The 13,429-nt window shown below is 40.5% G+C and overlaps 1 protein-coding gene across 1 annotated transcript in view; it reads left to right on the forward strand.

The window, feature by feature from the left end:
- Window positions 1–10,748, forward strand: part of zanl (zonadhesin, like) — a 67,636-nt gene extending 56,888 nt beyond the window's left edge. The window contains exons 33-46 of the mRNA XM_032544407.1: window positions 1,002–1,210; window positions 2,011–2,155; window positions 3,343–3,590; window positions 4,424–4,553; window positions 4,647–4,842; window positions 5,113–5,274; window positions 5,499–5,629; window positions 6,803–7,005; window positions 7,804–7,939; window positions 8,695–8,832; window positions 9,427–9,520; window positions 9,695–9,739; window positions 9,967–10,010; window positions 10,158–10,748. Coding sequence (XP_032400298.1) covers window positions 1,002–1,210; window positions 2,011–2,155; window positions 3,343–3,590; window positions 4,424–4,553; window positions 4,647–4,842; window positions 5,113–5,274; window positions 5,499–5,629; window positions 6,803–7,005; window positions 7,804–7,939; window positions 8,695–8,832; window positions 9,427–9,520; window positions 9,695–9,739; window positions 9,967–10,010; window positions 10,158–10,213 — 1,937 coding nt within the window. The 3' untranslated portion in view covers window positions 10,214–10,748. The remainder of the gene's footprint in view (window positions 1–1,001; window positions 1,211–2,010; window positions 2,156–3,342; window positions 3,591–4,423; window positions 4,554–4,646; window positions 4,843–5,112; window positions 5,275–5,498; window positions 5,630–6,802; window positions 7,006–7,803; window positions 7,940–8,694; window positions 8,833–9,426; window positions 9,521–9,694; window positions 9,740–9,966; window positions 10,011–10,157) is intronic.
- Window positions 10,749–13,429: the final 2,681 nt, after the last annotated feature.

Raw genomic sequence — 13,429 nt, forward strand, 5'->3', positions numbered from 1 at the left:
TCAAAATAATCGTGATTATCATTTTGGCCATAATCGTGCAGCCCTACTTACCAGTGTATTGCGTGTGTACATTGTCCACATCAATCCCACCAATCGGTCCCAAAATGTCCCAGTTAGAGAGGAAATACCCTAAACATATTCTTTGTAAATCTTTACAGTCATTTTGTGAAAGAACCAAGCTGGCCTGTCTTGTTACACCATCTACATTTTCTTCAAACACACAGAGACTCAAGACTACTCCATATCGGCTTCACTTTTTAGCCCCGCAGGTTGCCGCTCTGGCCTGACTAAACCACTGATCCAAACACTCTCCCCTCTAGCTGTCAGCCAGACACCCGGCCAGATGTCCACCCCAACTGCACCGCAGAGGAGGAGAAGCAGTTCGAGGCTCAGTGTGCCGAGGTCATCCTCTCCGACCGCTTCAAGCCCTGCCACTCCTTCGTGCCCCCCGAGGCCTTCCTGGGTAACTGTGTCTATGACATGTGCGAGTACAACGGCATGCAGTCCACTCTCTGTGACAACGTGGAGGCCTACGCTCAGGCCTGTCAGAGCGCTGGTGTCACCATCAGCTGGAGGAACAACAGCTTCTGTCGTAAGTATGAGGTGCCCCTTGGTAGGAGGTTTACAGTTCGAGATTAAAAAAACAAATCATGTATCTAATAAGCTTTTTAAATAGCAGCAGATGAAATCCAGAACAGGTCTGGGTTGATGAGTTGACATAAGTTATTGTTGCGCTCATCTTTTTTAGAGTTGTTATCACTGCACGGATATTACTCTTTTTTTTTTTTTAAATGGTTAACCACAGAATATATTCACTGCGTGACACCATTAGGTTCATATTATTGTATTTGTATCATGTTGTAAATGTTTTTTTATTAATGCAGCCTTTGGAGCCCAAGAAAAATTTACAATAACGTTAGTCTTGATGTTGAAGTTCCACTTCCACTGATTAACAGTCTAAATGCGGATTCTAGTTTTACTCTTCTCATACTTCCCTGCAGCCATGCCCTGCCCACCCAAAAGCCACTACTCTGACTGCACCGCCCCCTGCCCCCCCACCTGCTCCGACCTCTTCCCCATCTTCTGCCACCTCCCCCCGACCACCTGTGTGGAGGGCTGCCAGTGTGATGCCGGCTTCGTCCTCAGTGACAACGTGTGCGTTCCTCTGGACAAATGTGGCTGTGTGGACTTAGATGGAGAGTACCATGATGTAAGTGGAGCGGCCGATGAGCCTTAAACACGATGTGATATCATTCAGCAGCAGAAGCACAAGCAGGTTTTAAGCATTAAAGGTGGAGATGATGGCGAGATGAAGCATTGGAGCTTTTCAGAAAAGTTGTACGCTCAAGGGTTCATTTCTCGAGGCTTCATTTTCAATACCACCTGTTGGTCACAGAGTGTAACACAATACAGTTCAGTACAGTGTCACAAAAGTGAGTACACCTCTCACATTTTTGTAAATGTTTCATTATATCTGTTCATGGAACAACAAAGAAGAAACTATACTTTTCTACAATGTGAAGTACAGCTTGTATAACAGTGTCAATGTGCTGTCCCTCCAAATAACTCACAGCCATTAATGTCTAAACCGCTGGCAACAAAAGTGAGTATGCTATTGTTGCTAATTATTGAGAAAATCCAAATTCCTTCCTAGTCCTTCCTTATTGCATTGATTAATTAATAGAATTTTTTCCACACATACTGAATTTTACTTTTGAATTTCATTTTTAACCAAATTACAAATCACATAATTATTTCCGGAATGCTTACTAGGCAATTATTACAGTTAAATCTTTCTGACGTTTGTCTATTTTTTTTTTGTATTGTTTTGCACTTATATTGATTTTGAATTATTATACTATAGTATACAGTACCGATAGTTGCATAGTTACTATGACTTGACTATGGACATGTCCTTAGGCAGGAAAGGGAAGATTGTTACACATAGCAAAACATCATTTAGTCCATGAATGTAAATTAGTGTGTGTGTGTGTGTGTGTGTCTGTTTAGGTGGGAGACTCGTGGTTGACAACTAGATGTACTGACAGGTGTACCTGTAACCTTGGCGGCAAAATCCTGTGTGAGAAACACACCTGTAACTCCAACTCAGTGTGTGACCTGGACAAGAATGGAGACCTGACCTGCAAACCCACCAGTGAGTTCCCCACTCTCATCAGCTTCCTCCAACATTCCAACACGTTTGATAACAGTGTACAGTTTAGAGACTTCAAACCAGAGGGGTCAAACTCTATTTAACTCAAGGTCACACTGGAAAATGACAATCACATCAATGAAAATCAAATCAGGAAATTTACTCTATTTGGTTGACATAAAGCCGTAAATAAATTAGGCAAAACAGTTCCTTATCCATCAAAGAATTTAGCAATCAAGCAAAACAATTCATTCTGATTACATTTTTCAAAGTAGGGTACCCGACTAACAACAACCTGTTTCACAGGCTGTGTGGGAATTTCTGTGTCTCAAACACTGCGTTGAGTGACAAGTAAAAAGAAAGCATCCTGTCTTTTTGGTTTGGCGAACAAATAGGTATGCCAAAATTGATTGTGAACAGTTCCTGAATCAATTTTATTCCCGATTCAATTTCAATTAGGCTAGGAACAATTCAGTTACAATACCAATTTATCTTGGTTATGAAAGAGATTCTACAATTAATACAGAGGTTAATAACAAAGGTTCCTCTAACCTGCCGCATTTTTTTTTTTTTTAATGATTACTTTTTGGGCAGCTGAAGAAGTGAAAAGGGAGAGAGAGGGGGAATGACCGGCAACAAAGGGCCACAGGTCAGAGTTGAACTTGGGCCCATTGCGTGGTGAAGTAAACCTCCATATTTGGGCGTTCGCTCTACCAACTGAGCTATCTGGGTGCCTGGACCTGCAGCATTCTTTAAAGCATTAAGTATTAAGTATTAAAAGTATTAATATTTAGCTGACCCCAAAGCAGTTAAATTAATGTACTTTTTATTTACCATCAACACACAACGAAGTGCAGCTCTCCAGACTCTACAGTCAAGGAGAATCAAGGAGTGACATTTCATTCAGATATCTGGAAGTGACAGAGGGACTTCTTTGAAAATGGTCATGCCAGTTTTCACCCTGACCAAAACAGCCTATCTTTGGAGCGTTATTTATCCCCAGTCCCTTCCCGCTAGCATGACATTGTTGGTACCAATGGACTCCTAATTGCTTCTAGTTTCATATGATGCAAAAATCAATTCTTGGATTTTTATGAATCTATTTTGGATCATTCAAAAAATAAACCCAGCCGAGCACTAGTTTAGGTCATAACCCATTTTGACTGTTTCATTTGTATATTTTCATCCAGAGTTTGACAAGTGCAGCATCCAAGGGGATCCTCACCACCGGACATTTGATGGGTTCACCCATCACTTCCAGGGCGCCTACACCTACGTCCTGACCCAGGGTCACAACCTGCAGAACTCCCTCTCGCCCCTGGTGGTGAGGGGGAAGAACATCAGGCGCGGGGGAAACAAGAAAATCTCCTTTCTGGATCAGATGTACATCGACGTTTACGGTTTCAACGTTCGCTTCTTACAGAAGAAGCAAGTCCTGGTCAGTGCTTTGTCTTTCTTTCTTTAAAGCGTGTTTTCCTCATAGGAAAAAAGTATTGTGAAACTGTTCCAATGAACCATTTCTCTGAAAGTAAAGCACTGATTCACATGTATTCCCCGTATGTATTGCTGTATGCACCTCATTAACTGCTGCTGTGTAAAAGCACCAAGATCCACGTAGAGAGGAGTACTCATACTTTTTTAACCCAAACCACAATATCTTTTCCCAATCTTAACTTGTCGTTTTGGTGTCTAAACTTAACTGCTGTCGCCCCATGACCGTCACCTTGTGTTGGCTAAACTTAACTCCAACGGCGGCTGAATTACGGTATTATCACAATACCTATGTCACAATATGATAATATTGCGATTTTAATCATACTGCGAAATTCTGCGGTATGTTGCAATTTCTTACCTTTTTCCACTTTTTTACTTTAAAGTATCAAAAGATCAATTTCTCTGTTTGTACATCTCACTTACATTTTATTGCTGCAAAAGGGGATTGTCAATCAGATAAAATGACCAACACTGTCATGAAAACCAGTCAATAATGCACCTGACAAAATGAACTAAATTCTCACTTGAAATTTATTTAGTACTAGATTGATACTTGGCGGCCGTGTATCGACACAGTATTGCTGAAATAAGGGACATCTGGCGGAATTTCCGGCGGCCCCAGAACAATCCCAGGAAATTAAACGTCATTGATTTAGACTATGTTACCAGTAACTGTAATTGATATCTTGCGAATTGTCGTGCATAAGTTTTCATACAATACCATACAAACCCGTTCATGGGAATGCATTGAGTGAAATCATATTGTATTACCTCTAGGTGAATGGGGAGCGTGTGTCCCCCCCTCTCAGTCCAGTTGCCGGTTTGACCATCACGATGAACTCCAGGCAGGTCCAGCTCACCACTGACTTTGGACTCACGGTTCGCTTTGACGGCAACTACCGCGGAGGTGAGAGAAACAGCAACCTCAGCCCTCGCTAACGGACTTTTAACTTGTTTGTAAATCCATTCATTCATCCCCTCCGTTGTGTTTGTGTACCAGAAATCATACTGCCCAGCACCTATAAGAACTCTGTCAGAGGGCTGTGCGGAAACTATGACGGCGTCACCAGAAACGAGTACATGAAGCCGGACGGAACGATGGTCCGGGACCTGAACACGTTCGGAGAAAGCTGGAGGGTCAGTGATCGGCAGGCGGGCGGACTGAGAACCTCCGACCTTCCTCACACAGTCCACAGGTATGACCACCGCCAGGGCCGCTGCTTAAGCTGCAAATGCACTCTATAGCAGTGGTTCACAAACTTTTTCATGTCTCCAACCTGTGTAAGAAACACTTCACTAAAATAGTCCTTCTGTCATGGTGTTGGTTCTGGATCAAATTATAGTGAACATTTAAATGAAAAGTTATCCCCTTTTTGCTGGAGACCTCTTGGAACATCCTCAAGGGGGATCCTCAACTTTAATTATTTCTGTTTCCTCCTTCCATTCTTCCTGCCGTGTGTCTCCAGGCGCGAGGCGGAGACTGATCTGGATTCAGGATTTGAGACATCGGACTGCTCCCAGTTTCAGCTCAATAATTACCTCAGTGTGACTCAGTGTGGAGCGCTGTCTTACTCCGAGGGGCCGTTTGCTGCCTGCCACGCAGACCTGGAACCTCAAACCTACCAGGAGTGAGTTTTGTGTGTGTGTGTGTGTGTGTGTGTGTGTGTGTGTGTGTTTGTGTGCGCTGTCCTCTGGAGAGAGTTACAGTGCAGTTTTAATGGAGCATAACGCTTTACTTTACACCCTTTTTCTAAATTTAAATGACATCATGCTCGTGTGTGTGTGTGTGTGTGTTGTGTGTGTGTGTGTGTGTGTGTGTGTGTGTGTGTGTGTGTGTGTGTGTGTGTGTCAGTGACTGTGTGTTTGACCTGTGTGCTGAGGAGGGCAGTGAAGTGCTGCGTTGTGCCAGTTATGAAGCGTACGCTGCAGCATGTCAGGAGGCCGGACTCAGACTGGGCCCCTGGAGGCAGCAGCTGGGCTGTGGTAAGATGCTGAACACACACGCAGTCACGCTGAATTCACATCAGGTTTCTATAACAACAGTGGAGTGGTTCTCAGGGCTAGACGAGTACCTGGTTTTAGCCAATTGAGCCGGACTAAAGTAAAATTACAAATGTTTTAGCATCAAAAGTACCCAAAGGTAAAGTACTCATTATGCAGTATGGCCCATTTCAGATATATAATATTAGGGGATTCTAATTCTTGATGCATTAATGTGATGATTACTTTAATGTTCCAGCTGATAAAGGTGGAGCTATTTTTTAAATACTGCTGGGTAGCTTAATTGACATCCTAAATTATTAGTTAGAATATATTTTGTAATAATAATCTAAATCTGCAAAGTAACTAAAGTTATCAAATACATATTTGCCTCCAAAATGTAGTGGAGTAGAAGTATAAAATAGCATAAAATAGGAATACTTAAGTACAAGTAGCTCAAAATTCTACTTAAGTTTGAGTAAATGTACTTAGTTACATTTCACCACTGCTTTTCATGTATTTGTCCTACTGTTCTGGACATCCATTATTTCTGTTGGTCTAATGTATGACAATCAATCAGAAAACTGCTGCGTGGTAATGCAGATGAAGCGTAGATAAATTTAAAAAAGTCATAACAATTCCGTTACTTTGGCAAAAATGAATGCAGCCGCAACGCAAGAAAAGTCTGATTATAGCTTTTTGGAAATAAATGACACATTTCTTTAACACAGTGCCATCATTTGTGGTTTGTTGTAGGGATGCAACTAACGGTCATTTCCATTTTCAATTCATTGATTAGTTGTTTGGTCTCTAAAATGTCAGAAAATTGTGAAAAATATCAACCAAATATCAACTTGTGTTTCCAAAAGCCCAAGATGAGGTCCTCAAATGTCTTATTTTGTCCACCACTCAAAGATATTCAGTTTACTGGCTCAGAGAAGTGAAGAAACTAGAAAATATTTACATTTAAGAAGCTTATTTTATTTTTCATAAAAAATGACAATAATTGATTATCAAATAGTTGCGGATTAAGTTAATTGCTGACAACTAATCGACTGATCTTTGCAGCTCTAGTTTGTTGTAACTACAATTAGCTTGTTAAAGGGAACTGTAAAAGTGTGAGTCAGTGATCCATACGGGACCGGGTTGTGACTTGTCTCTCTCGCTCTCTCCCAGTCCTGTCCTGTAACGCCAACAGCACCTACTCCTCCTGCATGTCCCCCTGCCCCGCCTCCTGCGCGGACCTGGCAGCACCCTCCGAGTGTGACATCACTTCCTGCATGGAGGGCTGCCAGTGTGCCGCCGGCTTCGTCATGAGCGAGGGAAGCTGTGTGCCGTACACGCAGTGTGGCTGCAACTTCCTCAACAGATACTACACTGTAAGTACAACAGATTTATAACCAATACGATACTGGAAGTACAACAGATGTACAACAGATACTACACTGTACGCATAACAGATGTATAACAGATACGATACTGTACGTATAACAGATATATAACAGATACGATACTGTACGTATAACAGATTTATAACAGATACGATACTGTGCTTATAATAGATGTATAATAGATACTACACTTTAAGTATGACAGATGTATAATAGATACTACACTGTAAGTACAACAGATGTATAACATATGCTACACTGTAAGTATAACAGGTGTATAACAAATATGATACTGTAAGTATAACGATGTATAACAGATACTACACTATAAGTATAACAGATGTATAACAGATACAACATTGTGAGTATAACAGATGTATCATAGATACTACACTGTAAGTACAAAAAATATATAACAGATGCGATACTGTAAGTATAACAGATGTATGACAGATACTACGCTGTACGTATAACAGATGTATAACAGATACTACACAGTAAGTACAACAGATGTATAACATATGCTACACTGTAAGTATAACAGATGTATAACAGATACTACACAGTAAGTACAACAGATGTATAACATATGCTACACTGTAAGTATAACAGATGTATAACAGATACTACACAGTAAGTACAACAGATGTATAACATATGCTACACTGTAAGTATAACAGATGTAACACTGTAAGAGGCCCCCCGTAGTTACAGCAGTGATGTGTGTGTCTCAGTGTGATGATGTCATCCCGTCCTTTGTTTCCCCTCTCTACCTCCGTCCTGCAGCTGAATGAGAAGTTTGTGACCGATGACTGTTCCCAGGCCTGTGAGTGCACCAGCCTGGGCTCTGTGTGCCAGCCCAAGTCCTGCCAGAGTGGAGACGTCTGCACCATCTATAACTTTAAACGGGACTGCTACAGAGGTGTGTGTGTGTGTGTGTGTGTGTGTGTGTGTGTGTGTGTGTGTGTGTGTGTGTGTGTGTGTGTGTGTGGGGTGGTTGGTGTGTGTGTGTCAATATTATTTCAGTGTAAACCCCGCTGACTCTGCCTTTGACTCTCAATGTAGTCAGAACGCAGCCCCTAAGTTTACTGTCTCTGAGTTATTGTTTTGTCTTTTTGTGCTCATTTTGTGTCTCTTTGTGGTTGTTTTGTATATCTTTGAATATGTTTTTTGTTTCTTTGGGGCATTTTTTGCGAATTTTGGAAGTTGTTTTGTGTGTATTTGTAGTCCTTTAGAATGTCTTTGTAGTGGTTTTCTGTCTCTCTGTCATCATGTTGCATCTCTTTGTAGTTGTTTTGTCTCTTTGTAGTTTTGTGTCTTTGTCATGAGTGGCAGACATATTAAAATGAAAGTACAGGGCAAATCAGTGCTGCGGCATTCATTTAATTTGCACTCAGGATCTGTGTATAATTAGCACCAGTTTCCTGAGACACTATGTGCATCTTCAGAGAGAGGCCACTGTTCTGTAGCCGTGTTAGCTTGTCTTTTACTGTATTAAGGCATGTAATCAGAGTTCTCAATGAGTAACTTTCAGGAAAAGAGGTGGTAAAGCTTGTTAATCACCCTGCTGCATTCATTTATTATATCACCTCTATTTGGTACGTAAATACTGAAGATGCACATGAACACGGTGATTGTGAGTGAAACAAAACCATAATATATTGTTTTGTGTTGCAGCGAGTCCCTGCCTCAGCTACCCCTGTCAGAACGGAGGAACATGTCAGGAGGCCAGCAACAGCACATACACCTGTCAGTGTGCAGAGGGCTTCGAGGGCTCAAACTGCGAGGTGGCAATAACGCCAAGCAAAGGACTGGGTATGGCCCGCTCAAACATCTGCTGCTCTCACATCTCAAAAGGAGTAATCTCAGGACACTTTACAGAAAGAGTAGGTTTAGTTTAGATTGGACACTGAAGTCATACACCCACTGATTGAACTACCATTTATATCAGTCACAAACCAAACACAGCCATTCTCACATCTAGGGAGGTCCAAATGTTGCCCCAGCTGCTGCTGCTAATGGCAACGCTTCACCATCAAATATCACCACCCCAGCCTCCACCTTCCTAGTTAAGAGTCTAAACATTTTTAAATGGTTTTCAATGTCTGATTTGGGCCCACTCTTGTATATACTGTACTGTAAGATAAGATAAAAAAAAGCAATCCTAAACGGGAAATTCCCTTGTTACAGCAGCTGAAGAGGAAAGTTTACACAAACAGAATAAGACAAATTCTGTTTGGGGGGGGGGGTGGTGGTTCTGTATGGTTCTCCCTGTCTCAGTTTAGCTTGCCACTCCATGGAGCATTATCAAGAGCAGAGCCATCAGCCCCAACCTTTACTGTTTTTCACTTTATTTTCCTATTCCTAACACTGTTGGCTTCCTTTAAATTGAAATTTTGTCTGCTACAGACCCCAAGTGGATCATCGTGATTGCTGTCCTGGCTGCTGTCGCCGTCGTCGCCATCGTGACCGCCATCGTGTGCGTTTGCAGACAGAAATCCAAGTGAGTGTCGGTTGATTCTGTGCTGTGCAAATACCAAAGCATTCGGATGTGCATAGATTGTGTCACAACTGCTGACTGACGCAGGCGGAACGTCCTGACCCAGCCACCATCCTCGAGTCTACTCGACACAGAGGAAAAAAAAACTCACAAAAATTCATACAATTTTCATTGCAGGTCACAAGTTTATGTAATTGAGAAGCAGCAGTCATCTCACAGTGGGTGAGAGAAAATTACAATGTCATCACCTTTTTGGGGAAATTTTCTGGGAGCAAACTGAATTTCTGTATCAGCACTGGGAAGGGAAGGGTGTGATTCACTGCCTGCATTCCTCACTCCTCACTCACTCGCTCCACGTACCTCCTCTGCGCTCGTTCATCTCTTACCTGCAGGCACACACAGGTGTGTTATTGATAACATTTTCTTACATCGGTTCTTTCTGTCCGCAGGAAAAACATGCTCAAGGGGAAGAAGATCAGCCTGACATCAACAAGTAAGAACTGTCCTTATTGGGGGGGGGGGGCGATTAAGTTGACTAATGCTGACCTTACACCAAACAACTTTTCAAGCAATTCTACTGTCGCAGACTAATTCCCAATATCCTCTAATATCTTTTTTTTTTTTTTTCTCTCTTTTATAGGCATCCCGTATAGAAACATAGATGACCAAAGGAATGATAAAGTGACTCCTATGTGAGGACAAAGTATGTAACCTGAATGTAACAAACGCCTGCTGTAGGAGGACAACATTAACAATATGTTGCTAAGAATATTCAGCCGGCCTCCAAAGAATAAAACTCAGAGATGAAGGAAGTCTTGTGAGAGTTGTGAATATTATAGATATTGTTCATAGGCCAATGTTTCGCTTCCTTAACTTATGCTTTTGAAGATGTAATTTTAGTCAGATGTGTGCGTTTAATTAACAGAAGTGGAAATCGCTCTGTGTGCCTTTTTAAGCGTCTATGTATTTTTGGAATGAAATGCGTGCAAAAAAAGTGTTTGTTAAAACGTTAAACAGTGTTTTGAATTATTACAGATTACAGAGATTTTTACCATTCCCATACACCTATGTATCAATCTATTTATTTAGTTTAGATTAATCACATACATTTTCATCTTTAATTTGCATCCATCAAATATTTTGGATCACAGAAAATGTCGCAGAACATCTCCATCTCGCCTTTCATCCAATACTCTGAAGTGCAGTAAAAATAAATTCTCATTCCACCATTGCTCTTGTGAAGTTCATGCTCAGAGAAAACACGAAACTACATCCTGGACTTTTAGAAGTTGAATATGTATTATGTATTGTGAGACATTAAAGTGGCTATATGTAACTTTGAGATTGTGTTGATTCCTTTGGACAAAAGTGGTAATGTTTTTACCACACCTGCTGTCCTAAAGATCTAGGAGATATGCTGTTATGGAGAGTTCATATAGTTGCGATAAATGTTTTGCTCAGACAGAAAATCATTCATTTAGAATAAGGGAATAAGTTACAGATGCATCGTTGCATTTCAAGTGTTGCATACGGTAACTACACCTGCTTTGGATGTCTTGTGAGCTAAACCGAGTATCACTGTTGCTGTGTCACAAGCATTAGGAGATTGTTGTAGCAATAGGTGGTGTGTTATCGCTCATCTTTTACTTTCCCTTTTTACCTTTTAGTTCTTTGTTTAATTTCCTTCTTTTCTGTGATGGTCCTGGTCCAGTATTAACCACAACTACAGCAGATAACTTCTAAAATAACATTAAAAAACAATTAGGCCTATGTAAAGAAATCTCCTGCTACCCTCTACCTGGCTGGATACTCACTAACGCAGGCTTTTCCAGTGTTATGCTGAAATCTGTGACCCATCAGAATGTGTTACTGCAGCATCGTCTACCTTCCGCAATTCATTCTGAGACTTTGCGATAAAAAACGGACCCGGGCAAATTTATTCATAAAAACTATATAAAACTAGCGTTCTTTTCACTGTTAGTCTTGTTTGCCGTTAAGGTCATTAATGATCACCAGATGGAACATTACACAGTTTCAGAAGCATTTTAAAGTTACACATAGTTACTTTAAGGCAGATCAGTGTATCTCTTATATTTGTAAGATTGAATTGTGTATCTTTTAAGGTATTTTTCCTATTCTTTATATCTGTAAACTTTTAGCAAGCACTTTTTTACATTTAATTTACTGGCTAAATATTCCTGACAGGAATGGGTGTTTAGCTATCGGGTATTATCTATTTTTTTAAATGCAGTGGTGGAAAACGTACTCTGATGATTAGGTAAAAGTAGTAATACCACAGTGAAGAAATACAAGTAAAAGTCCTGCTTCAAAATAAAAGCATTAGCATCCAAATATACTTGTAGACCAAAGTGTGAAAGTACTCACTATTCAGTTCATTTCAGAATAAAATATATAATTGTATTGGATTAGAGTCATTGATAGCTAAATGTGTGTGTCACTTTAACGTTGTAGCTAAAAGTGGAGCTAATTGTAATCACTTGATAGCTTCATGTATCTGTTTATAATATGTTGCATTAACAATATGAATCTGTAAAATAACTAAATGTATCACCTAAATGTAGTGGCGTAAAAAAAACACTATTTTCCTCTAGTGAAGTACAAGTATAACGTAGCAAAAAGTGGAAACACTCAAGTACAGTACTCTGAATACTGGCTGCAGTAAATGTGTTGAAGGTACATTACACCGCAATTTGAAAGTATGTTACAGTACTACTGCTGCTGCTGTCACTATTTGGTTGCTGGAATGAATGAACTATGAATGATGAAAGTTGTTCTGGAATACACCTAAACTCATCAACAGTACATCAATACACTATACTGCCAACCAGAGGTGGGCTGTCAGGGCTTCTCTGCTGGCCAAGACATTGTCAGAATCAGAAAATGAAATATCCAGTGGTGGAAAAACATTTGAAAAATGTAACTAGTAACTTAAGATGTCAGAAGAATGTAGTGGAGTAAAAAGTGGCATGAAAAGACTCAAGTCTAGTCTAGTACAAGTACCTCAACATTTAGTAATTGTTCTTAGTTACATTCCATCACTGTATATATATATTTATATATTTATTTACTAATTTTTTATGTATTTTACAAAGTCCGTTCCCACAAATCAAGCCTATTATCGTAATTGCATTGCTACTTTCCCTCGGTTGTGCGTATTCCAGTGCATCTCATAAATTTGAGCTCCTATCCAATCAGATTTCCCCTCTGTGCTGTCTCCGGGTGAAAAATCTACTCTGAGGCCTTCAGAATTTCGAATGAATCCCGCTGCTGTATAAAAGAGACGACGTGGTCGATTGTCATATTCTTTAGCCAATCAAATTTCGAGTTTTCCCTGTTGGGCGTATTCTTTGACAGGCCGGAGCCAGAGCCCATGACCTATGTCGGCATTTTTCCGGACCAGTTAGCCAACTGAAGCAATCACGTAACCGTAGCAGCGACGTCAGTTCAAGTTCGTTTAGAGTTTTTTTATGAAAGAAAGGAGGATGTGAGTTTTCTTCAAATGATGAGCGGATGAGATGAGGGATGAGACGTCATTTCCTCTAAAGAGTTACGTAACTACGTCAGATGTTTGGGCGGAGTTAGCAGCTCCTTCAGCTGCACGGCTTGCGGAAGGCTGCTCTCGGATCCTCTGCTATAGCTCGTCGATGATCTGTCCTCGATGCTCGCACCTCCTGGACGAAATATGTGTTGAGTCATGTTAAAATTACTTTTTTACATACGAAATGCCCTAGTGTTAGTGGTGGGATGTAACTAAGTACATTTAATCAAGTAGGCTACTGTACCTAAGTAAAACTTTGAGGTACTTGTACATTACTTGAGTCTTTTCTTGTCATGCTACATTCTATATTAGATTAGTTTAGTTATACTAATATATATATATATATATATATA

This window comes from Etheostoma spectabile, chromosome 19 (genome assembly GCF_008692095.1).
Source record: "Etheostoma spectabile isolate EspeVRDwgs_2016 chromosome 19, UIUC_Espe_1.0, whole genome shotgun sequence".
Classification (NCBI taxonomy): Eukaryota; Metazoa; Chordata; class Actinopteri; order Perciformes; family Percidae; genus Etheostoma; species Etheostoma spectabile.